Source organism: Oreochromis niloticus, linkage group LG3 (genome assembly GCF_001858045.2).
Source record: "Oreochromis niloticus isolate F11D_XX linkage group LG3, O_niloticus_UMD_NMBU, whole genome shotgun sequence".
Lineage (NCBI taxonomy): Eukaryota > Metazoa > Chordata > Actinopteri > Cichliformes > Cichlidae > Oreochromis > Oreochromis niloticus.
Genome location: NC_031967.2, coordinates 64,099,190 through 64,123,366, shown reverse-complemented (window position 1 = coordinate 64,123,366; position 24,177 = coordinate 64,099,190). Strand labels below are relative to the sequence as shown.

The following is a 24,177-nucleotide window of genomic DNA, read 5'->3' as shown; positions in this document are numbered from 1 at the left end:
TAGCTCTGTTTTGGAAGTTCAGTTAATGCTAGAAATGTGTTTTGGAGTTTGTACGTGCTTTGTCTCTTGGAGCCAACGTATATATTTATAAATAAACATATATAAATAAAACCACTTTTTTCCATTAGTAATTCCTTTTGTGCATATCATGATCATATCATAATCATGCCATACCCGTTATGTGTCTGTGAGGAGAGGGACGGAGAATTTGGAGAAAAGTACGAGTTGTCATTGAACAAAAACGGGAGCTGGAAGCTTGTAAATATAATAATAACCACTGCAGCCGAAAAGAGTGCCTGACGAGCCCAGTTGTAAGTAAGCTATTAAGACTCGACTGTACGCTGTGTTTGTGTTTTCCTCCGAAACAATAAGTTCCGTTGGAGCAGCCTTTCAACGCCTCTCTCTGTCTCTCGCTAGCAAAGTTGACCCAGACAACAAAGTAAAGCTATTGCTTGGCTACGAGCCCGACACGGAACCCGATGTATTAAGCAGAGGCCCCTTTACTAGTAATAGTAATAACACACAGCAATCGTACATTCATGTAGTTGTAAAAAGCATAATAATATTTTAAGTAATCTAAAGTACTCAGAATACGTTACCCTCTTTAAGCACTTTAACGGAATACGTTACAAAATACATTTTGGGGCATGTATTCTGTAATCTGTAGTGGAATACATTTAAAAAGTAACCTTCCCAACACTGTCTGTATCACAGGTGAAACTCCCACACCAACACTGACATGCAAAGTTTGTGGAAATCCTCTCCCACTTTATGTTTATAAGCATGATGATAATCAGAGAAACAAGAAATAACATCTAATTCTGGATGTTTAATGTCCATCTGCTGGAGGCTCAGGATAGTTCACTTCTGTCTGTCCTCTGACACAGTCCTGCTGTGGAGACTGAGGAGCCTGTCATTTTCAGCCCAGCTTGAGGAGCCTCATTATTCTCAGTAGGAACCTTGTTTGAATATTGGTAAAGTTTATGTTTTCTGTAGATCAAAAAACCAACAACGGTGACGAGAGGAAGAATGAGAACAACAGCTATCAGTCCAATAAATCCTCCTGATGGACCTGCAGGAGAGAAACAAAGTGTCAGGTGTGGATGGAGGTAAATGATGAGTAACTAACAGAATACTGCACTGCAGTGGTTTGAATCATATCTATAGACTCCAATTTGTACCTGTAAAATGAGAGTCCTCTTCACACACTAAGGTCAATTATGGTGTTCCACAGGGTTCAGTGCTAGGAAAAATTTTGCTATTTACATCTTACTATTCGTCACTGATTGAAGAAAATAAGAACAACCCCAGGTTTCTCTTCAGCACTGTAGCCAGGCTGACAAAAAGTCAGAGCTCTACTGAGCCAACAATCCCTTTAACGTTAACTAGTAATGACTTCATGAACTTCTTCACAAATAAAATTCTTATCATTAGAGAAAAAATTACCAATAATCATCCCACAGATGTAATATTATCTACAGCTACTTTTAGTACCATTGATGTTAAGTTAGACTCTTTTTCTCCAATTGATCTTTCTGAGTTAACTTCAATAATTTCTTCCTCCAAACCATCAACGTGTCTTTTAGACCCCATTCCTACAAAACTGCTCAAAGAAGTCCTGCCATTAATTAATTCTTCAATCTTAAATATGATCAACCTATCTCTAATAATCGGCTATGTACCACAGGCCTTCAAGCTGGCTGTAGTTAAACCTTTACTCAAAAAGCCATCTCTAGACCCAGCTGTCTTAGCTAATTATAGGCCAATCTCCAACCTTCCTTTCATATCAAAAATCCTTGAAAGAGTAGTTGTCAAACAGCTAACAGATCATCTGCAGAGGAATGGCTTATTTGAAGAGTTTCAGTCAGGTTTCAGAGCTCATCACAGCACAGAAACAGCTTTAGTGAAGGTTACAAATGATCTTCTTATGGCCTCTGACAGTGGACTCATCTCTGTGCTTGTCCTGCTAGACCTTAGTGCTGCGTTTGATACTGTTGATCATAATATCCTATTAGTGCGATTAGAACATGCTGTAGGTATTACAGGTACTGCGCTGCAGTGGTTTGTATCATATCTATCTAATAGACTCCAATTTGTTCATGTAAATGGAGAGTCCTCTTCACACACTAAGGTCAATTATGGTGTTCCACAGGGTTCAGTGCTAGGACCAATTCTATTTACATTATACATGCTTCCCCTAGGCAGCATCATTAGAAGACATAGCATAAATTTTCACTGCTATGCAGATGACACGCAGCTCTATCTGTCCATGAAGCCAGGTAACACACACCAATTAGTTAAACTGCAGGAATGTCTTAAAGACATAAAGACCTGGATGGCCGCTAACTTTCTGCTTCTTAATTCAGATAAAACTGAGGTTATTGTACTCGGCCCTGAAAATCTTAGAAATATGGTATCTAACCAGATTCTTACTCTGGATGGCATTACCTTGGCCTCCAGTAATGCTGTGAGGAACCTTGGAGTCATTTTTGACCAGGACATGTCCTTCAATGCACATATTAAACAAATATGTAAGACTGCTTTCTTCGTCTTGATGCATTCTCAATCATCCAGGAAAGTAAATCTCCAAAAGTTGAATCTGTTCATCTGGACGTAGCGTTTTGTGGGAGAAATGTTTCGTCACTCATCCAAGTGACTTCTTCAGTCTCAGCTGACTGCAGGTTTCCCCAAACCTTATAAACAGTACATTTGCATAATGACTGAAACCAGCCCACTGAAGGAACAATGGGCTGGGAGGTCAGTTCCTTAATCATAATTATGCAAATTCCCATGACCATTGATCAACAATCACTGACCAAAACCCACTGATCAAAGAACACTGATCAATGGCCATGAGTACCATTCACAGAGAGTTGGGGAATGGCTGCAATCACAGCATTGTAAGATGGCGAAAGATGTACCCTTAGGCCCCCTCCTCGATTCAGAGATGGTCTTTCCCTTTTCACATAAATGGCCTCCTTGACTCTGCGCTCAAACCAGCGTTCCTCCCTGTCCAGGATGTGTACATCCTCATCGTTGAAAGAGTGTCCACTGGCCTGTAGGTGTAAATAGATTGCAGAGTCCTGGCCTGACGAGGTAGCTCTTCTGTGTTGTGCCATCCGCTTCGCTAGAGGTTGTTTGGTTTCCCCGATGTATAAATCCTGGCAATCCTCCTGGCACTTAACAGCGTACACTATGTTACTCTGTTTGTGTCGGGGGACCCGATCCTTGGGGTGGACCAGTTTTTGGCGCAGCGTATTTTGGGGTTGATCAGTGTTCTTTGATCAGTGGGTTTTGGTCAGTGATTGTTGATCAATGGTCATGGTCATGGGGACAGGAAGGGCATTAACAGGGAAAGGGGGGCACAAAGAAATACTTTTCTTACTTATTCTCATTTAAAATATCTAGCTTTTATTAAATAATTATCTGAATCTTGCGAACAAAGTTTTTATCTGATGTAAAATTTATAGAAATCCTACATATACCAACAAGACCGTGTACATCACTGTCACAACAGCGTTTGTTTTCATTCAAAGGCTTTATGGCTTTAATACCTGGTGGGCCGGTCTCTGGTCAAAATGCCCAATTTTTGTCCCAGTCCAGCCCTGCAGGTTAATACTGGCAGTGTCACCATGCCAGCTGACTGTATTTCATCATCAGTGAGTGTTGATCTTTATACATCAATATTACCAAAGTTTACCATAAGGCAGCATAGAAAGTATTTACTTGCTTTCAGGTTTCATTAAAATGTTAGTCGTTCCATTTGTTTCCCCACTTTTTTCCTGTTTCAAAATCAAACACCAGTTTGTAAGAAGATTATCTTCTTTTTTTAATTGGCAGATAAAGTTTTGCATTGGCATTGACTAATTTGCCAATTGTATGTTAAAAATGTTTGTATTTTAATATTCAAAAATATTTTTGCCCAAAACATATATAATCTTATCTGATTATAATCTTAAATAATCAGGCCCCATCTTATCTTAATGACCTTGTGGTACCATATCACCCTATTAGAGCACTTCGCTCTCGCTCTGCAGGCCTACTCGTTGTTCCTAGAGTATTTAAAAGTAGAATGGGAGGCAGAGCCTTCAGTTTTCAGGCCCCTCTTCTGTGGAACCAACTTCCAGTTTGGATTCGGGAGACAGACACTATCTCTACTTTCAAGATTAGGCTTAAAACTTTCCTTTTTGCTAAAGCATATAGTTAGGGCTGGACCAGGTGACCCTGAATCCTCCCTTAGTTATGCTGCAATAGACGTAGGCTGCCGGGGATTCCCATGATGCATTGAGTTTTTCCCTTCCAGTCACCTTTCTCACTCACTATGTGTTAATAGACCTCTCTGCATCGAATCATATCTGTTATTAATCTCTGTCTCTCTTCCACAGCATGTCTTTCATCCTGTTTTCCTTCTTTCACCCCAACCGGTCGCAGCAGATGGCCGCCCCTCCCTGAGCCTGGTTCTGCCGGAGGTTTCTTCCTGTTAAAAGGGAGTTTTTCCTTCCCACTGTCGCCAAAGTGCTTGCTCATAGGGGGTCATATGATTGTTGGGTTTTCCTCTGTATTTATTATTGTGCTATCTACTGTACAATATAAAGCGCCTTGAGGCGACTTTTGTTGTGATTTGGCGCTATATAAATAAAATTGAATTGAATTGAATTGAATTGAACTATATGTCGGTAAAAATACTATGCAAATATTGTTGTCCTTGAATGCTGAGTAAACACTGACAAAGCACTGATTATATCTCTTGTACTTTATCAACGCAGTATCTAAAAACTTTGCACTGTAGTGGTTAAAAATCTCATTGTAATAAGAGTTAAAAGCGCATTCGGTTATTAGGTTTATAGGTTCATTGAATTATGGTTAACGGTTGGTAGATTTTTTTTAACATTATCTGACAATTACATCTGCCACCCTTCTCCAAATCTGTGCCCCTACCTGGCCCCCCCAACACAAATTTTCTAGACACGCCACTGCACAGTAAAACTTAGTTTGACTCTTCACTGCTCGCAGAGAATTAACAATTAAAGAAAGTGATCACGAAACATATGTATCAATCTAATAAACTTAAACCTACACCATCCTCCCTATTCTGGTATTCTAAACAATACTTAGCCAAAACCCAAAGACTGCTTGGTTGAGTTAACCTCCTGAACTATCTACAACACAAACAAAATAAATTTCCTGTGGTGGGAAACTATTTTGTGCAACTTTTTTGTATTTACAGTTTTGAGAGATAAGCGTCTTAAATTTAATCTAACTAGAAATATATGTTAAAAAAACAAAAAACAATTTTCAATTTTTATTTTAGTTTATTGCACTTTTTTGCAATTTATGTAATTACTATGCACTTAATGCATACATATTATTAAAATTTGGGCTATGATGGTTATATTGATGTATATCAACTTGAAATGCTCCCAAAAATGGCACTACAGCATGTAAAAATATAATATAAGCTCTGGAGGACTTGGTTCTATGGTAGGTCTTAAAGGGTTATTAGCTCGTTTAGAGAACCTTTTCATGATATGCTAATATTTTGAGATAGGAATTTTGGGTTTTCATGAGTTATGTAGGCCCAAATCATCAATATTAAAACAATGAAAGGCTTGAACTACTTCAGTTTTGTGTAATGAATCTAAAATATATGAAAGTCTAATGTTTATCAGTACATTACAGGAAATAATGAACTTTATCACAATATGCTAATTTTTTGAGAAGGACCTGTATGTGGTTTCTGATATTTCACCATAATAATGTTTGTAAAGTATTTCTGTTTTTTTTGTTTGTTTGTTTGTTTTTACTGTAAGCTGATATAGAGATTGAAAATGTGACCTAAAACCGCAAAGGATTGTGCGTACGAGTGGCAAGGGGTGCTAGGGCACACAGGCTTTTACATGAAAACAGTCACACAGCGATAAAAAGAAACACAAATAATGGCAAGAAGTATTTGTATTATTAACTGCAATAGCTGGTCGCATGCCGAAAGACATTGCCTGATGAGTGCTAATGACTAAACAGAGTGCACCTGTGTGTAATCTAATGTCAGTACAAATACAGCTGCTCTGTGACGGCCTCAGAGGTTGTCTAAGAGAATATTGGGAGCAACAACACCATGAAGTCCAAAGAACACACCAGACAGGTCAGGGATAAAGTTATTGAGAAATTTAAAGCAGGCTTAGGCTACAAAAAGATTTCCCAAGCCTTGAACATCCCACGGAGCACTGTTCAAGCCATCATTCAGAAATGAAAGGAGTATGGCACAACTGTAAACCTACCAAGACAAGGCCGTCCACCTAAACTCACAGGCCGAACAAGGAGAGCGCTGATCAGAAATGCAGCCAAGAGGCCCATGGTGACTCTGGACGAGCTGCAGAGATCTACAGCTCAGGTGGGGGAATCTGTCCATAGGACAACTATTAGTCGTGCACTGCACAAAGTTGCCCTTTATGGAAGAGTGGCAAGAAGAAAGCCATTGTTAACAGAAAACCATAAGAAGCCCCGTTTGCAGTTTGCCACAAGCCATGTGGGGGACACAGCAAACATGTGGAAGAAGGTGCTCTGGTCAGATGAGACCAAAATGGAACTTTTTGGCCAAAATGCAAAACGCTATGTGTGGCGGAAAACTAACACTGCACATCACTCCGAACACACCATCCCCACTGTCAAATATGGTGGTGGCAGCATCATGCTCTGGGGGTGCTTCTCTTCAGCAGGGACAGGGAAGCTGGTCAGAGTTGATGGGAAGATGGATGGAGCCAAATACAGGGCAATCTTGGAAGAAAACCTCTTGGAGTCTGCAAAAGACTTGAGACTGGGGCGGAGGTTCACCTTCCAGCAGAACAACGACCCTAAACATAAAGCCAGGGCAACGATGGGATGGTTTAAAACAAAACATATCCATGTGTTAGAATGGCCCAGTCAAAGTCCAGATCTAAATCCAATCGAGAATCTGTGGCAAGAACTGAAAACTGCTGTTCACAAACGCTGTCCATCTAATCTGACTGAGCTGGAGCTGTTTTGCAAAGAAGAATGGGCAAGGATTTCAGTCTGTAGATGTGCAAAGCTGGTAGAGACATACCCTAAAAGACTGGCAGCTGTAATTGCAGCAAAAGGTGTTTCTACAAAGTATTGACTCAGGGGGCTGAATAATTACGCACACCCCACTTTTCAGTTATTTATTTGTAAAAAAATTTGTAAAATTCCGTTCCACTTCTCACGTGTACACCAATTTGTATTGGTCTTTCACGAGGAATTCCAATGAAATTGATTCATGTTTGTGGCTGTAATGTGACAAAATCTGGCAAAGTTTAAGGGGGCCAAATACTTTTGCAAGCCACTGTAAGTGACTGGGTACATCATCACCTGTGTTGACAATATTGTGGCCACCACACAAGTCAGAAAGAATAGGGCCACCACCAGCACCAGCACCATCAGCTCTGCAGCGGTCTTCTGGATGATCTCATTGCATTCTACACCTGCTTCGAGACCTCCCAGACCCTCCCAGATCACCTGGACCTGCCAGAACCCCCAGACCACCCAACCCCCACCTGCGCCAGCGATCTCAATAGACCAGGTGCACAAAGCCCTGAGAGGGGTCAACCCCCACAAGGCAGCAGGACCAGACAACATCCCGGAACGGGCTCTTAAAGCATGTGCCAATGAGCTGGCGGAGATTCTTACCTCCATCTTCAACCTCTCCCTAAGCCAGTAAACTGTCCCCACATGTTTCAAGACCACAGCCATCATCCCTCTCCCCAAGAAAAGCCCAGCCACCTGCCTAAATGACTATAGACCAGTCACACTCACTCCAATCATTGCAAAGTGCTTTGAGAGAGTGGTGCTGGCCTACATCCAGAGCAACATCACAGACACTCTGGATCCGCCTACCGGCCCAACCTGGAAAACAAAGACTCATATATTAGGTTACTTTTTCTTGATTACAGCTCTGCCTTCAATACTGTCATCCCACACAAACTCACTCACAAGCTGTCTACACTCGGCCTGCACCCCACCCTATGTAACTGGCTACAGGACTTTTTGACTGGCAGGCCTCATTCTTTCAGGGTTGGCAACAGGACTTCAGCCAGCATTATTACAAACACTGATCAAGAAGACTCAGCAGCGGCTGCATCACTGCATGGAACGGCATCAATACTGCCATGGACCGCACACACCTGCAGATAACAACTGCAGAGAAGATCACCAGGAATCCGCTGCCCTGCAGAGCATCTATCATCTCAGAGTCCAGAGAAGAGCTGCCTCCATCCTCAAAGACCCCACACACCCCCAAACAGCCAACTTCTGGCCTCGGAGCGGAGGTTCAAAAGTGTGAAATCCAGAACATCCAGACTCTTCCCCACTGCCATCAGACTCTTGAACAGCTGACCTATTTTTGAACAGTAATATATATATATGTATATATTTTTTGCACATCAGGTCATTAAGCCAGCATATTAAGATATAGTTCTTTTGCACACATCTCTGTTTCAAATCTCCACATTTTGTCTTCCTTTCTGTATTCATTTATTTATTTGTGCTACTTGTATTTTTATGTTCTATTTCTATTGTATATATTAATCGGCATCTAGGGGTGGATGGCAAAGAAAGACTTTCATTGCACAGAGAAATGCCTTTTTCTCTTGTCACGCATGACAATAAACCCTTTGAATCTTGAATCTCTTGAATCTAACAGAGTCCTGGCTAACACCGCTAACTCCGGACACAAGCATGATGATACCTGGATTCCAGCTGCTGCGAGCGGACAGGACGAGAGAGAGCGGTAAGAGAAAAGGAGAGGAACTGGTAGTGTTTGTGAACAACAGATGGTGTAACCCTGGGCACATCACTGTGAAAGAACAATTATGCAGCAGAGACATTGAGCTGTTAGCTGTCAGCATACCTCCGTACTACCTCCCCAGGGAATTCTCGCATGTTATCGCGATAAAAGCATCCCCCCTCCTTGCCAGAGCAGATGCAGCCTGTGACTCTCTCCACTCTGTGGTCAGCAGACTGCAAACACAATCTCTGCGAGCCCTTCTCCTTATATCAGGGGACTTTAATCATGTCTCACGGAACTCCACACTGCCCACCTTCACCCAGTATGTGACCTGCCCCACCAGAGACAATTAAACACTGGACTTACTGTACGCCAATGCAGAAGAGGCATACAGTTTATCACCTCTCCCTCCCCTGGGCAGATCTGATCACAACCTGGTGCACCTTGTCCCTGTGCAGGGAGCCACCAGTCACCCGCACAGTGCAGAGATGGTTGGAGGAGAGCGAGGAGGCTCTTAAGGATTGTTTTGAGTCAGCTGTGTGGGAGGTGATCTGTGACGACCACGGAGAAGATATCAATAGCCTTGTGACATGCATTACGGACTATATTAACTTCTGTGTGGTTAACATCGTACCCTCCAGGACTGTGCGGTGTTTCTCTAACAATAAACCTTGGATTACCCCAGAGATTAAAGCCGTCCTCAAGAAGAGGAGGGCCTTCAAATCCAGAGACAAGCAGGAGCTGAAAAGGGTGCAGAGAGAGCTGAGAGCACTGATAAGGAAAGGGAAGGATGGGTCTAGGCAGAAGATGGAGAACCAGCTTCAACAAAGCAACGTTGTTGAAGTCTGGAGAGGCCTTAGAACCATCTCAGGCCACAAAGGTCAGAATTCTCTGCCTGAGAGGGATATGAGGTGGGCAAATGAACTGAATCTTTTCTTTAACAGATTTGATTCAGCCAGGATGCAGTCTTAAACATCGGCTGCAGACTCACCCACCCCCACTACTGCTGTTTCACCTTACACTGTTTCACCTTACACCTTACACTATGCGATTTTTGCCTCATTTTGAGCCGATTTTTCAGTCGTGTGATCATTTTGGGGATTGGCCCGAGCTTCGCCTTCATCATGTGTCGTGCATCGTGTAGTATACGTGGGGTAATGAGAAGCGATTAACACTTCATGACCAGCTCCCGATCATCAATCGCTTGGTCGGAAGAAAATCAAACCTGTTTGAAATCCTGTCGGCCATCGATCCTGATGGTGTCACTGCAGTCGCTCACACTGCGCACACGCAAACACAGAAATGAATGTGAAAAAACTGCTCTAACTGCTTGCTGCTACTACTGCACATTCACTCAATGTATATACTATATATATATATATATATATATAATGTTCTTCCTCTACCCCTCCCCCCCCATTTTTGCACATGTCGAGGAGCGTGTCAGGATACATTTCACTGTGTGTTATACTTGTATAACTATGCATGTGACAAATAAAGAACCTTGAACCTATTAACAAATGAACCAGAATGAAGCAGTTGAAGCAGACCGGCCAATTATTTCTGCTGATGATGCTTGTAGTTTCACTGTCGGTGAATAACTGAATCAGATTCTAAATCTGAGTGTAAAGCTGAGATGATGTTTACAGACGAGTTAGAGAGCAAGAGAAGAAGAGACTGATTCATAAATGTCTTTGTTTCTGCTCTAACCTTACCCAAACAATGCTGCTCTACACCTCTAGACTACCAGCCACAAAGACAACAGCTGGAGAAACATCTGTCTACCTCTGACATCCACCAGCTCATCCATACAACAAACACACATCAACAACCAGGAAGCAGCTTCACCTCTGATCACACACACACTCAACTCTACTCACTCACCTGGATCAACAACAGTCAGGTAGATGATGCTGTTCTTCCATGAGCGTGTTTCTTCAGTGAAAACACGGCACACGTATGTTCCACTATCAGCAGTGTTCACATCCTTCAGAATCAAAGACACGTCTCCATCCTTCATCTGTCTGTCCTGCAGATCCACCCGGTCCTTAAAAGATGGATGCTGGTTGGATGAAACAAAATGACCATCCTGATACACAAGGAGATATTCTGGCTCCAGGTCAGCTCTGCTCCACTTTACACCTTTGTTGTTGTTTGGAGCTCGACATGTCAGAGTGACGTCCTGTCCATACTCAGCTGTGATGTTTTTGTCTGAAAGAGGAAACAACACAGAGCAGAGAGGTTAAAGGTCAAAGTACAATTATGATCAGAATGATTGACTTTAAATATTTTGTTTATTTCCTTTGACATTTGAGTTTTTAGTCATGTTGGATTTAATGAACCTCTGAACATCCAGCAGCTATTTAAATGTTTTCATAGTTGAACATGTTCTGTTGTCTCTTTCTCTTTAATCTCTCTCACACTCCTGTCACACTGGTGTGTGTGACTGCAGCAGCATCTTCACACGCGACAACGGCTGTCCCAATCCGAAGTGTACTCCAATTGCGTACTCCAAATGCGCCGTCGATTTCCCCAAATTTCAAGCGTAGTCCGGTGCACGCTTCGTGGTCCCATATATGCCACAATTCATAGCGCAGCGGTGGGTGTGGATAATTTTGCCGCAGACGTCAGAAGCGGAGCGGCCGAAGAAATCATCTGGACATTTTTCTGACACACTTTGAAGCTGATGGACGTTTTGTGTCTGCACTAAGTACGTTTTCAGCAGCTATGGCACCGGCAGGATTCACTTTCACAGACTCACAACCACCAGCTTCACCCCTCCCCTCCCCCTTATCCATAAAACAAACAAACATCAACAACCAGGAAGCAGCTTCACCTCTGATCACACACAGACTCAACCCTACTCACTCACCTGGAGGAACAACATTCAGGTCGATCTTGCTGATGGGTTCCATAAAGTATGCTTTTATCATGAACACATGACACTCGTATGTTCCAGTGTCAGTAGTCGTCACGTCCTTCAGAATCAAAGACACGTCTCCATCCTTCATCTGTTTGTCCTTCAGATCCACCCGGTTCTTAAAAGATGGATGCTGGTTGGATGAAACCCGCCTGCCATTCTCATACAAAACCACATATTCTGACTCCAAGTCATGTCGGCTCCACTTTACAACTCTGATGTTGTTGTTTGGAGCTCGACATGTCAGAGTGACGTCCTGTCCAGACTCAGCTGTGATGTTTTCTTGGACTTAAAGAGGAAGCAACACAGAGCAGAGGTTAAAGGTCAAAGTACAATTATGATCAGAATGATTGACTTTAAATATTTTGTTTATTTCCTTTGACATTTGAGTTTTTAGTCATGTTGGATTCAATGAACCTCTGAACATCCAGCAGGTCACCAGTAGGGATGGGTACCGGCATCGTTCTGACATAAACGGTAGTAACCAGACCGAAAAGCAGTGCACATTTCGGTGCTTTATTTCGGTGCTTTTTTTTCCTGAGCTGTGATGACTTTAGATTCTAGCGAATCATTTTACGTTTCCGAGGATAGTAGGCGGGGCCAGGTACGTATGCTCTTTTAGAGCAGAGCTACAGATTAAAAATGCCCAAGGCGAAGCGGTCAAAAGTCTGGCTGTACTTCACAGCAAAAGATGCAAACTCAGCAGCCTGCAACAAGTGCTTTAAGCTGATACTGTGATACTGTCAAAGGAGGTAACACCTCAAATCTGATGAAACACCTGGCGACGCATAGCTTTTTTTAAAAAGCCGAGAAATGCGCCGTATTTGATAGCTTGCTGCGAGACCTCACACCGGCACATCTACTGCGGGTGTGGTGCCTGTTCTCGGACCCAGAGTTAGCAACATCCCCCAAAAACCCGAAGAGTAGAGTCCTGGCCCCTAGCCCTGCCAGTGTAGCAGAAATGATGACGATGATGATGGCAGCAGCAGCCGTTCTTCTCTGCGTGAGTAGCTTCATGTTGTTTGTGTGTAATTCATGCTGAGTAGGCTAACCACGTTATTACATTAATGCATGTACGGTGAACTAGCAAACATCATCATAGCTACATGCGGCTGTCTTCTTGTTTCACCCTGGCCAAAAAGGCTAAAATGACCAAAGAAAAAGTGGGAAACAGTTAAACATGAGAGGTTTTTGGACAGTTTGTGTTTTTTCCATTGTTTAAGCACTGCTTCCAGCCAAGAGTGAGACCATATATGCCCCATAGCTGCAGAAAAGGCTAACATTGTTATCTTTTACAAAAAAACAGCTGAACATGAGAGGTTTTTGGACCAATTTTGTGTTCTCCATTCTTTAAGCACCGGTTTGAGCACCGTTTAAGCACCAGCACCATTTCAAAAGTACCGGTTTGGCACCGGTATCGGATAAAACCTAAACGATACCCATTCCTAGTCACCAGTGACCCACTGAGGGGCAATTTTAGCCTCATGCTAAACATGCAAAGTGTCAGAACCTACAAGATGTTAGCTTCCACAGAACAACAACATGTGCTGATAATAAGTGAACATAATGTGTGAGAGAAAGCAGCCTCTCATTATAAGACACTGTGAGTCTCTGCATGCTGCCTTTATGGAGCTACAGCTGTTTGTATACACTGAACAAAAAGCTTTGTAGCTGTATACTGACTCCTGACACTACAACACATCACACTGACACACACATTACACTTCTTTGTCTCTGTCACAGCTGGATTACAGATGTTAAGTGTCCACCCAGCCTCATGACTCCTTCACACACACACACAGATAAACTGAATCCACATGAAAATTATTCTGAGAAATAAATCAGGATAATACTCTTTATTCTTCATTAACGCATTCATTAACATGACAAACACAATGATGTTGTCAAAAACGAAGGTAGAAATTAAAATTTGAGTTTTGAGTAGGGCTGGGCCAATTATACACAGTCTGGTTTCTAACAGTAAAATATCACCTGCAGACAAGAACACGACAAACAGCAAAGTGGAGCAGAGCCATTGTGGTCCAGCCGGCATTTTCAAGTCTTGTAGTTCTTCTGATCCAACTCTGAGTTTGTTGTTTAAATCTGTCGCATTTTAGGGGAATAACAGAACCTCAATTTAAAACTTCACAACATAAGAGTTAATGTAAGGTTTAAATAAAGCTTAATGAAGTCATGGAGATCAAGCCAGCCGCCTCTTATCTGCTGCATAAATTTCCTTGCACTTCTGCACTAGGCTTTATGGCAGAGACTTTCCTCCTTCTTTCCTGATTGCAAACATAGACCCACACCTACGCGTGTGTGCGCACCAATGACTGTAGAAAACATGGACGACGCGACAGCGCCTCCTCCCATTTTGCAGAAATTAAGCCAAAATATCCCGCTAGTGGAGGCTGCCATCTTGCATTTTTGGAGCCAGAGTCTGTGCAGTATTTACTTGAGGTGGAGCCCACCTCAAGGTCCTGCCCCCACACCCGCTGGACATGACCGCAAACACGCCCCCCTACACTTTTTACGTAGCCCGGCTGCTCCATTTTATGGCTGATGGGTTTACCGCGACTGACGACTCGTTAAATTAAGGTAAATACAACCACGTCACTGTTATGAAAAAGACACACAGCTTATCATCTTTCTCAAACATCTAAAATCACTGTTATTAATCCGTTTGCTAGATTAGCCACTAGCATAGGCAATGGGTTGGAGGCTTGTTGCTAGCTAGTTAGCGATGCTACACACCTGTTACTCTAATAGTCTGTATTATTGAAGGATTCAGCACTCCTTAGGTTTTGTTATCCATTTTTAGACAGCGATGAGATCATCTGCACACTCTACAGAGGCCCAGAGTTACTGTTAATATCACAAATATAATGCTGTCCTTTGAGATTTTAACATAAGACTGTGAGTGTCATGGATCTAAAACTGTTTAAATCTTCAGAGCTCTCTACAGCCTGGTAACATGAAAACTTTAAAAACAGCAGCAGAACGTTTCAGTAGTGTAGTCTAATTTGTTCTTTTCATTTAATAATAGAGTCCATATTATATCAACAGCTACATTCACCCTGGAGAGAAACTAGTGAGGGAGACCATCAGGACCAAGCTGGGTTTCCTGGGTCCAGAGGTTTGGAGAAACTTCTTCCTTTTCTTTCATCACAGCTGTCCTGTGCCAGATGTTCTGTTGACCCACTGAGAGAGACTTCATTTAAGAAACACCAGGAAGACTGAAGCTCATCGCATTGATGAAGCAGGACTCATGATCTTCACCAACAGCTCCCTCACAGGGAAATCTTCAGCACTCCTCCGTAGGCCCGATCCAGGAGATGGATAAACCCAGCATTTCATGAACACTGTGATGGAGACCTTTGGTTTGTGTAATGTTATAAATACTCGGATACTCCCCAGAGGCTCCGGACTTTTACATAAAGATATTATATTCAGTCCTGTAGAAAGTTATATATTTAAAAATATATGATCCTCTCTGGTTACTCTGGTATGAATAACTCTGAATCACTTTATGGTAAATAACACTATCTACAAAAAACTGTGAAAGAATTCCAGATGACAAGTTTGTAGTTCGACATACAAGTGACGACCTTTGACCTTCATCAGGTTTTATTTAATTGTGTCAGAGAAACTCAAACGTGCTCTTCGTGCAGCTGAGTACATCAAGTGTTTAAAACTGAAGCTGTGCAGGTCTGAGATCAGCAGCTTTGTGAAACACCACACTGAGGTCCTGTTAATGCTGATATATAGTGACACAGTTACATGAGTGATTAATCCTTTTGTTTTTTTGTCTTTAACTTTATCAATAAAACAGCTGCAGCTTTCACTACAGCACATGTAGTACTTTAACCTTTGTGCTGTTTTCATCAGTTCATTTTGCAGTTAACATGTTGGATGATCTGTCTGCTGTCACTGGGTGGTGCTGAGGTCTGAATCTGAGGGCAGCTCCTGTAATCACAAAGAGAACAGAACCATCAAACTCAAATATAAATTTTATCTAAAATCTGAAATAAAGCTGATCCTCCTCTGTCCTCACACACTCAGGATCTGAAGTTCTTCTCTCACATTTTTTCAGTTCTACAGTTTAATCCATAGTTACTGATTAATGAGGAGTTACTGAAGTACAAGCTTAAAAAAAAAATGGTGTTACTGTCTTTACACATGTGGAGACTGAAAACATGCTGTTGTTTGCACATATTTAATATTCAGCTCTGCACAGGAGCTGAAGCAGAGTCCAGCCTGTTGCTTTTACAGTATAATACTTGTAATAAAAGTACAGTAACAGTAATTAATGACTGAGCAGCCCGGGGCGTTTCTCTTGATTTCTTTAGTAAATTCATTCACCTGCACAGATTAGCTAAACAAACTTTACAAAACAAGATTGCCTGACAGCCGAGTGCTCATCTTAGCTAGCTAGGTCTCAGGAGCTAGCTAAGGACGGTAGTTACGGATTAGCTTACAAACATGTTTAACTTACCGAAAAAGTGCAGCGGGGCCTCGGGTCCTTCTGTCGGGTAGTCCAATTTACTGAAGAACACCTCAGGCTGTCAGCTTAAAACACTTGGTTGTGTTTTCGTAACGTAAACGCTGGCCCTCCTCTCAGAGCCTACGCTCTATCTGCTATTCCCGAACAGAGATACGCAAGTTTCTCCGTGACTGCAGCTGTCCCAGTCCCATCCGCTAACATGGAGGAGGCGGGGTTTATGACCTAGACTGCAGCCAGACACCAGGGGGCGATAGAGATGTTTTGGCTTCATTTTTGGGGAGCTGTTGCGGTGTCCATGTTTTGTACAATCATTGGCGCGCACTCACACGTCATGTGCATACACAGTGACAATCTGGTTGTATCATTTTCAAAAATTCGCTAAAAAATCATCCCTGATAATTGACGTTAAACTTTCAACACATTACTCCTCTGGGTCACCCACTGTACCTCTGAGCCAAGTTTCACCTCCATCCACTGCATTATAAATTATTCAACATGAATGGATCAAAAATGCTACTAAGAGGGTCATGACAGTGAATAGAAAGAGATCATATGTCTCACACACACACGTATACCCACACACAGACACACACACACTTCCACAACGCACAGACAACGTACTCTTTGTTCACATGTATACCTATGTAAGACGTCATGTGTTAATGAACCTATGCATATTCATGTAACCACAATAAAAGGAGTGATACAGGGATCCTGGCTGAGAGTCCGACGGAGGTCAAGTGGGCGGAACGACATCTGGCTCCGGTCGGGTCTCCCTTGTGCACGAGTAACACAAAGAACTTTGCCTACTTGGTGTTCAATGCTTTTGCTGTGTAGTTAAATTGTCTCATTCCAGCGATGGGTTGTGCTAGACCAGGGGTCTGCAATCTTTAACACCCAAAGAGCCACTTGGACCCGGTTTCCACGCAAAAGAAAACACTGGGAGCCGCAAATACTTTTTGACATCTAAAATGAAGATAACACTGTATATATTGTTTTTTACTTTTATGCTTTGTGTGAACAACTAAGGTGTGTTGCTTATGAAATCCATGTATTGCTACAGAGAAAATTACATTTTATTTATGTAATTAACACATTTTGAACTCTTAAAGAAATATAACAAAAGGAAAGACACCCAGCTGAACTAAAATGATCCATGTAGCAAACAAAAACTGTTGTGAGCCGCCACCCTTATATCTCCTTTGGACTTTTGGAGTTTGACCTGACTTTTAAAAGATATTGGAAAAAAATCACTATGCTGCTAAAAAAAGAAAAAAAAATATAGATATTTGCAAAATTCTGCCTAAATATGTGTTTTACCTCGTTAATGTGTGTGGAGGGGCGTGGTCTGCAGCGCCGCTGCAGGGGAGGCGGACGCACCTTAGCGGCACCCGCAATCACACCTCGGAGCCTTAACGTCTCTCCTATCTGTACTGTTGTGTTGGTATGTGTTGGGCTGTTAGCTGAAAAGTTACAACCAGCTGTATGCGTACAGCAACCGTGTGTGAAAAGTGGTCAATAAAGAGATGTTTCCATGAAAGCATGTTCATGGAAACATCGTCGGGTCTGCCATGTTTACAATGGGACTTCTGCTCCTGAACCTCTGCGCACAGCGTCTGCAAATCGGGGCTGTACGAAGTCACTTTCATCTTTACGCTGGACTGTAAGCTGTCGTCTGTGAGGCGTGAGCGGTGTTTGTTTTTAACATAGTTCACGGAGTAGAACAGCTGCTGACATAATGTGGATCTGAAGATCCATAATTGGCCTACCTGGGGTTAAAAGTCTCGATAAATGCATGGCGTTTCGGCGGGTACACCGGCTTCCGCGAGTGTGGTGTACACCCTGGACAGGCTGCCAGTCTGTCGCAGGGCCAACACACAGGGACAGACAACCATTCGCACTCACATTCACACCTAGTGGCAATTTGGATTATCCAATTAACCTATCCCCACCAGTTGCATGTCATTGGACGGTGGGAGGAAGCCGGAGTACCCGGAGGGAACCCACGCAAACACGGGGAGAACATGCAAACTCCACACAGAAAGACACCGGCCTGATGGTGGAATTGAACTCATGTTGTGCGGCAACAGTGCTAACCACCAATCACCATTTGCTCCATGAGCTTCTGCCCCTGGACGACGGCCGCTTTCAGCGACACCACCATCTTTCCCTCGCCCAGTTTGAGGACCTGTTGTCCCGCGTTGGTCCAAGCATCGCCCGCCTAGACACCAACTACAGCACTCAATTCCACCTGCAGAGCGCCTGTCCATCTGCATGCGGTTAGTAAAAGTGTTTATACACTGCTAACATGGCTGTGGTATGCTAACAGTGAATGCCGTCGGTGTTTACTGATAGCAAACTGTGGTATGGAGACGACTGTTTATAATATTTCTAGTGATACTCGACAGTTCTCATCAAGTCCCGATTTAATTCAATTTATGCTGTTATCAGTGTTAGCAATGATAGCATGGCTGTGGTGTCATATCAGTGTATGCTCTCAGTGTTTGCTGATATCAAACTGTGGTATGAGGACCACTGTGGGTTAATCTTTGTAGTGATACTCACTCCTTTTTTTATTTAGACCTGGTTTAATTCTGGTATAGTTGAATATTTGTATATAATCCCTGCAGCTGTCAGACTCTATGACAGGGGTCAGCAGCCTTTCTTAAAACTGAGAGCTAGATAAAATTGTGAACAGTTTGGTTCATCTTTAGTTATACAGGGAGTGCAGAATTATTAGGCAAGTTGTATTTTTGAGGAATAATTTTATTATTGAACAACAACCATGTTCTCAATGAACCCAAAAAACTCATTAATATCAAAGCTGAATGTTTTTGGAAGTAGTTTTTAGTTTGTTGTTAGTTTTAGCTATTTTAGGGGGATATCTGTGTGTGCAGGTGACTATTACTGTGCATAATTATTAGGCAACCTAACAAAAAACAAATATATACCCATTTCAATCATTTATTTTTACCAGTGAAACCAATATAACATCTCCACATTCACAAATATACATTACTGACATTCAAAAACAAAACAAAAACAAATCAGCGACCAATATAGCCACCTTTCTTTGCAAGGACACTCAAAAGCCTGCCATCCATGGATTCTGTCAGTGTTTTGATCTGTTCACCATCAACATTGCGTGCAGCAGCAACCACAGCCTCCCAGACACTGTTCAGAGAGGTGTACTGTTTTCCCTCCTTGTAAATCTCACATTTGATGATGGACCACAGGTTCTCAATGGGGTTCAGATCAGGTGAACAAGGAGGCCATGTCATTAGTTTTTCTCCTTTTATACCCTTTCTTGCCAGCCACGCTGTGGAGTACTTGGACGCGTGTGATGGAGCATTGTCCTGCATGAAAATCATGTTTTTCTTGAAGGATGCAGACTTCTTCCTATACCACTGCTTGAAGAAGGTGTCTTCCAGAAACTGGCAGTAGGACTGGGAGTTGAGCTTGACTCCATCCTCAACCCGAAAAGGCCCCACAAGCTCATCTTTGATGATAACAGCCCAAACCAGTACTCCACCTCCACCTTGCTGGCGTCTGAGTGGGACTGGAGCTCTCTGCCCTTTACCAATCCAGCCACGGGCCCATCCATCTGGCCCATCAAGACTCACTCTCATTTCATCAGTCCATAAAACCTTAGAAAAATCAGTCTTGAGATATTTCTTGGCCCAGTCTTGACGTTTCAGCTTGTGTGTCTTGTTCAGTGGTGGTCGTCTTTCAGCCTTTCTTACCTTGGCCATGTCTCTGAGTATTGCACACCTTGTGCTTTTGGGCACTCCAGTGATGTTGCAGCTCTGAAATATGGCCAAACTGGTGGCAAGTGGCATCTTGGCAGCTGCACGCTTGACTTTTCTCAGTTCATGGGCAGTTATTTTGCGCCTTGGTTTTTCCACACGCTTCTTGCGACCCTGTTGACTATTTTGAATGAAACGCTTGATTGTTCGATGATCACGCTTCAGAAGCTTTGCAATTTTAAGACTGCTGCATCCCTCTGCAAGATATCTCACTATTTTTGACTTTTCTGAGCCTGTCAAGTCCTTCTTTTGACCCATTTTGCCAAAGGAAAGGAAGTTGCCTAATAATTATGCACACCTGATATAGGGTGTTGATGTCATTAGACCACACCCCTTCTCATTACAGAGATGCACATCACCTAATATGCTTAATTGGTAGTAGGCTTTCGAGCCTATACAGCTTGGAGTAAGACAACATGCATGAAGAGGATGATGTGGACAAAATACTCATTTGCCTAATAATTCTGCACTCCCTGTATATGTTGTCTGAGTCTCCCTTAGTTTGCGATCCCTAACAGTACGTTTTCCTAATTAGGTGGAAGGTTGAATTTTTTTTTTTTTTTTTGTGGAGTATTACAGTAGATTGAAATGAAACTTGGCTCAGTAGGTGTCCCAGAGGAGGAATGTGTTGAAAGTTTGATGTCAACTATCAAGGATGATTTTTAATGAATTTTTGAAAATGATACAACCAGACTATCTCAATGCAATGTTTGCGTGCGCGCGTATTTTTGGGTCTGTGTTTGCAATCAGGAAAGAAAGAGACAAGGCTCTGCCGTAAAGCCAAGTGCAGGGGTCGGCAACCCGCGGCTCCGGAGCCGCATGCGGCTCTTTAGTCCTTATAGTGCGGCTCCATGTGGCTGGTAAAATAAATTAGAAATATTTAGCTGAAGTGCATTTTATTTGTGTTTAGTTCTTTTTTTTAAAAACTTGTAGTTCTAAATTGGAAGATTGTTGTGATTTTGAAATATAAAAATAAAATTATATTTTATTACTTTTTTCATCGCTCAAAATAAGCGTCACAGTCGCGGAAGCCGGTATTCCCACCGAAACGCCGTGCATTTATCGAGACTTTCAACCCCAGGTAGGCCAATTATGGATCTTTGGATCCACATTATGTCAGCAGCTGTTCTCCACCGTGAACTATGTTATAAACAAACACCGCTCACGCCTCACAGATGACAGCTTACAGTCCTGCATAAAGATAAAAGCCCCGATTTGCAGACGCTGTGAGCAGAGGTTTGGGAGCAGAAGTCTCATTGTAAACATATCACGGCAGACCCGACGATGTTTGTGTGAACATGCTTTTCAGCATCTCTTTATTGACCACTTTTCACACACGGTTGCTGTACGCATACAGCCGGCTGTAGCTTTTCAGCTCACAGCCCAACAACACAACAGCAGAGAGAACACAGACTTTAAGGCGGCGAGGCGTGACTGCGGGTGCCGCTCAGGTGCATCCAACTCCCCTGCAGCGGCACTGCAGACCACGCCCTGCCACACACATTAGCAAGGTAAAATAGATATTTAGGCAGAATTTTGCAAATATCTATTTTTTTTTTTTAGGGGCATGGTGCTTTTTTTCCAATTACTTTTTAAAAGTCCAAAAGCCTTGACCTGAAAAGGGTGGCGGCTCACAACAGTTTTTGTTTGCTACATGGATCATTTTAGTTCAGCTGGGTGTCTTTCCTTTTGTTATATTTCTTTAAGAGTTCAAAATGTGTTGATTACATAAATAAAATGTAATTTTCTCTGTAGCACTTCATGGATTTCATAAGCAACACACCTTAGTTTCTCTGTGGATTCTTTTAAAAAGCAGTTAAAAACTTTTCTGTTCAAACAAGCCTTTTGTTGATCTACGTATTTTATATTCTTTACATTATTTACATTTGATCTTTTACATTGTGTATAATGTCTATTAATTGTATTGTTTATTTTAATATTTGTGTACAGCGCTTTGTGACTGCCTGTCTGTGAAAAGCGCTTAATAAATAAACTTTACTTACTTACTTTAGTTGTTCACACAAAGGTAAAAAACAATATATACAGTGTTATCTTCATTTTAGATGTCAAAAAGTATTTGCGGCTCCCAGTGTTTTCTTTTGCGTGGAAACCGGGTCCAAGTGACTCTTTGGGTGTTAAAGGTTGCAGACCCCTGGCCTAGTGTATAAGCACAAGAAATCTTATGCAGCAGGTATGAGGCGGCTGGTTTGACCGCGGTGGTCACATTAGCATGACATTTGCAAAGTTGGACTAATAATCAAAAATAAATCTGATGTAACAAGAATTTAAATACAAAGTAGGATTAAATCATTAAATGTTTTCATTCTTCAAAGATCTCCACAGCACAACAAAAACATACAAAGTTAACAATCAGACAAACCACCTCAAAATAAGTATTTGAGTACAGAGGAGGCAGCATTCAGCTTTTATGGAAGTAAAAAGTGCAGAAACAGGAACACAGACTGATCAGGTGGTTTTCTGGATTTTTCTGTGTGGATGCTTCATCTGATTATTGTTGTGACTTTTTTCTAAGTGATTCATTTTCCCACGCTGCACCTCTACACTCAGTCTTAGGGTTCCTCCACCTGCCACACCCACTTTAACCCCTGACTACTTTTACTCAGAGTACTTTTCACTTTGACTTCACTTCTGTATTTCTACTTAACTACAGATGAACTACAGAAGTGTCTGATTATCATTTATAATCTATAATTTACTGAGTAATATGGAGAATCTAAAGCAGAAGCTGTGGGATGACTTACTGTAGTCAGGAGTTCAGGAGAATCCTCAGAGTTTCTGCTCCTCATCATGATGGAAACATGAAAACATGTTGATGCTCTTTGAGCTGGAATCAGTCCAAAGCAGCCGTGAGTGTGAACCAACAGACATCATTATAATAACTCTGACATGAATCCTGCTCACTGACCTCTCTGACTGTAACTCTGTCACTGACACATCTGCCAACATCTGTTCCTGTAACAGCTCAGAGGAGGAGTTCAGCACTTTCTCTCTGATTATTATCAGAAAAGTCAGAAGAGGAGGGGCGTTTTTGTAAATGTGGCTGAAAGCAGCATGAAGTCATGCAAATACCAAACCTAAAATTCACAGACTTTGAGGATTCAACCATAGAGAAGGTGGTGATTTGGAAAAAAAAACTGTGAACAACCAAAGATGAGAGGAGCTCATGTCTGGTAACTGAAGTGTGGAGAACATAGATCCATTAGAGAGAAGTGTAAATGATCCATGCAGAGAACAACATGAACACCATGAAGAATATTTAACAAGCTGTGAACAAGAAGGTGAAGCAGAGCTGATGATGTGAGGATAAAAGTGAATGTTTGAGAGACGTTAGAGAGGCTGAGCTGTTTTATTCCTGTGACGTCTGCTTGATCAGATCACAGAATTTGAGGATTGTTGACAGATGTCTATGTGGTTTGTGTGGAACAAATTATCAGCCATTTATTTATCTTCATTTATTTTGAAGGGATTGTCTAAAGTCAGTTCTGTGACCTCAAACATGGTAACATGGTCTACAAAAGGTTTAGAAAAAAAAGTCTCCAAAAACTCAGTGAAGTTTAGACAATAATGATCACACTGATGATCTGACAGTTTCCTTCTGGTCCCTCCTCTGAGGTCAGAGCCTGAAGATGTTTCAATCAGACACTCTGAAGCTCTTTGAGTGTGGAGAGAGTAAAACATGTGACATCAATGTCTCAAAGTCACAATAATAATAAGAACGTTTCATCTTTATCAAAGTCACATCACATGTTACAAAGTGCTGTCCCACTGCTGTGTGCACCATATGAACATGTGACACCATCTCAGTGTTTAAGTGTTAGAGTGAACTCCTCATCCTCTCCTTCAGTCTGAACCAGGAAGTGATGTCAGCACAGATCAGAGTTTTTCCTCTTTGACTGAATGTTGTAGGTGAAACTTTTAGAGGACACCAGTCAGCTGCTCTGTGATTCTACAGCCTGTGATTCCAGTTTTTACAGATCCAAGAAGATCTGAGGCCGACTCAATGATCTGCTGTGAGAACACACTCACATGTGACAGAAACCCTCAGAGACACAAAGTAACATTTAGTGTTTTGTAATAAAGTAACACACTGACACTGATCACAGCTTCAGTTTCTCTGAAAGCAGCTTTGAGCAGCAATCAGCAGGAT

At 42.1% G+C, this 24,177-nt stretch overlaps 1 protein-coding gene across 1 annotated transcript; it reads right to left on the bottom strand.

The window, feature by feature from the left end:
* Positions 1–851: 851 nt before the first annotated feature.
* On the bottom strand, positions 852–23,009 carry LOC109196634 (CD226 antigen-like). Its single transcript, XM_019350913.1, has 6 exons — positions 22,936–23,009; positions 22,772–22,854; positions 13,692–13,802; positions 11,652–11,987; positions 10,664–10,990; positions 852–1,072 (listed from the first exon to the last, which is right to left on the bottom strand). Exons 3-6 carry the CDS (start codon positions 13,750–13,752, stop codon positions 852–854), a joined length of 945 nt encoding a protein of 314 aa, XP_019206458.1. The 5' UTR covers positions 13,753–13,802; positions 22,772–22,854; positions 22,936–23,009.
* Positions 23,010–24,177: the final 1,168 nt, after the last annotated feature.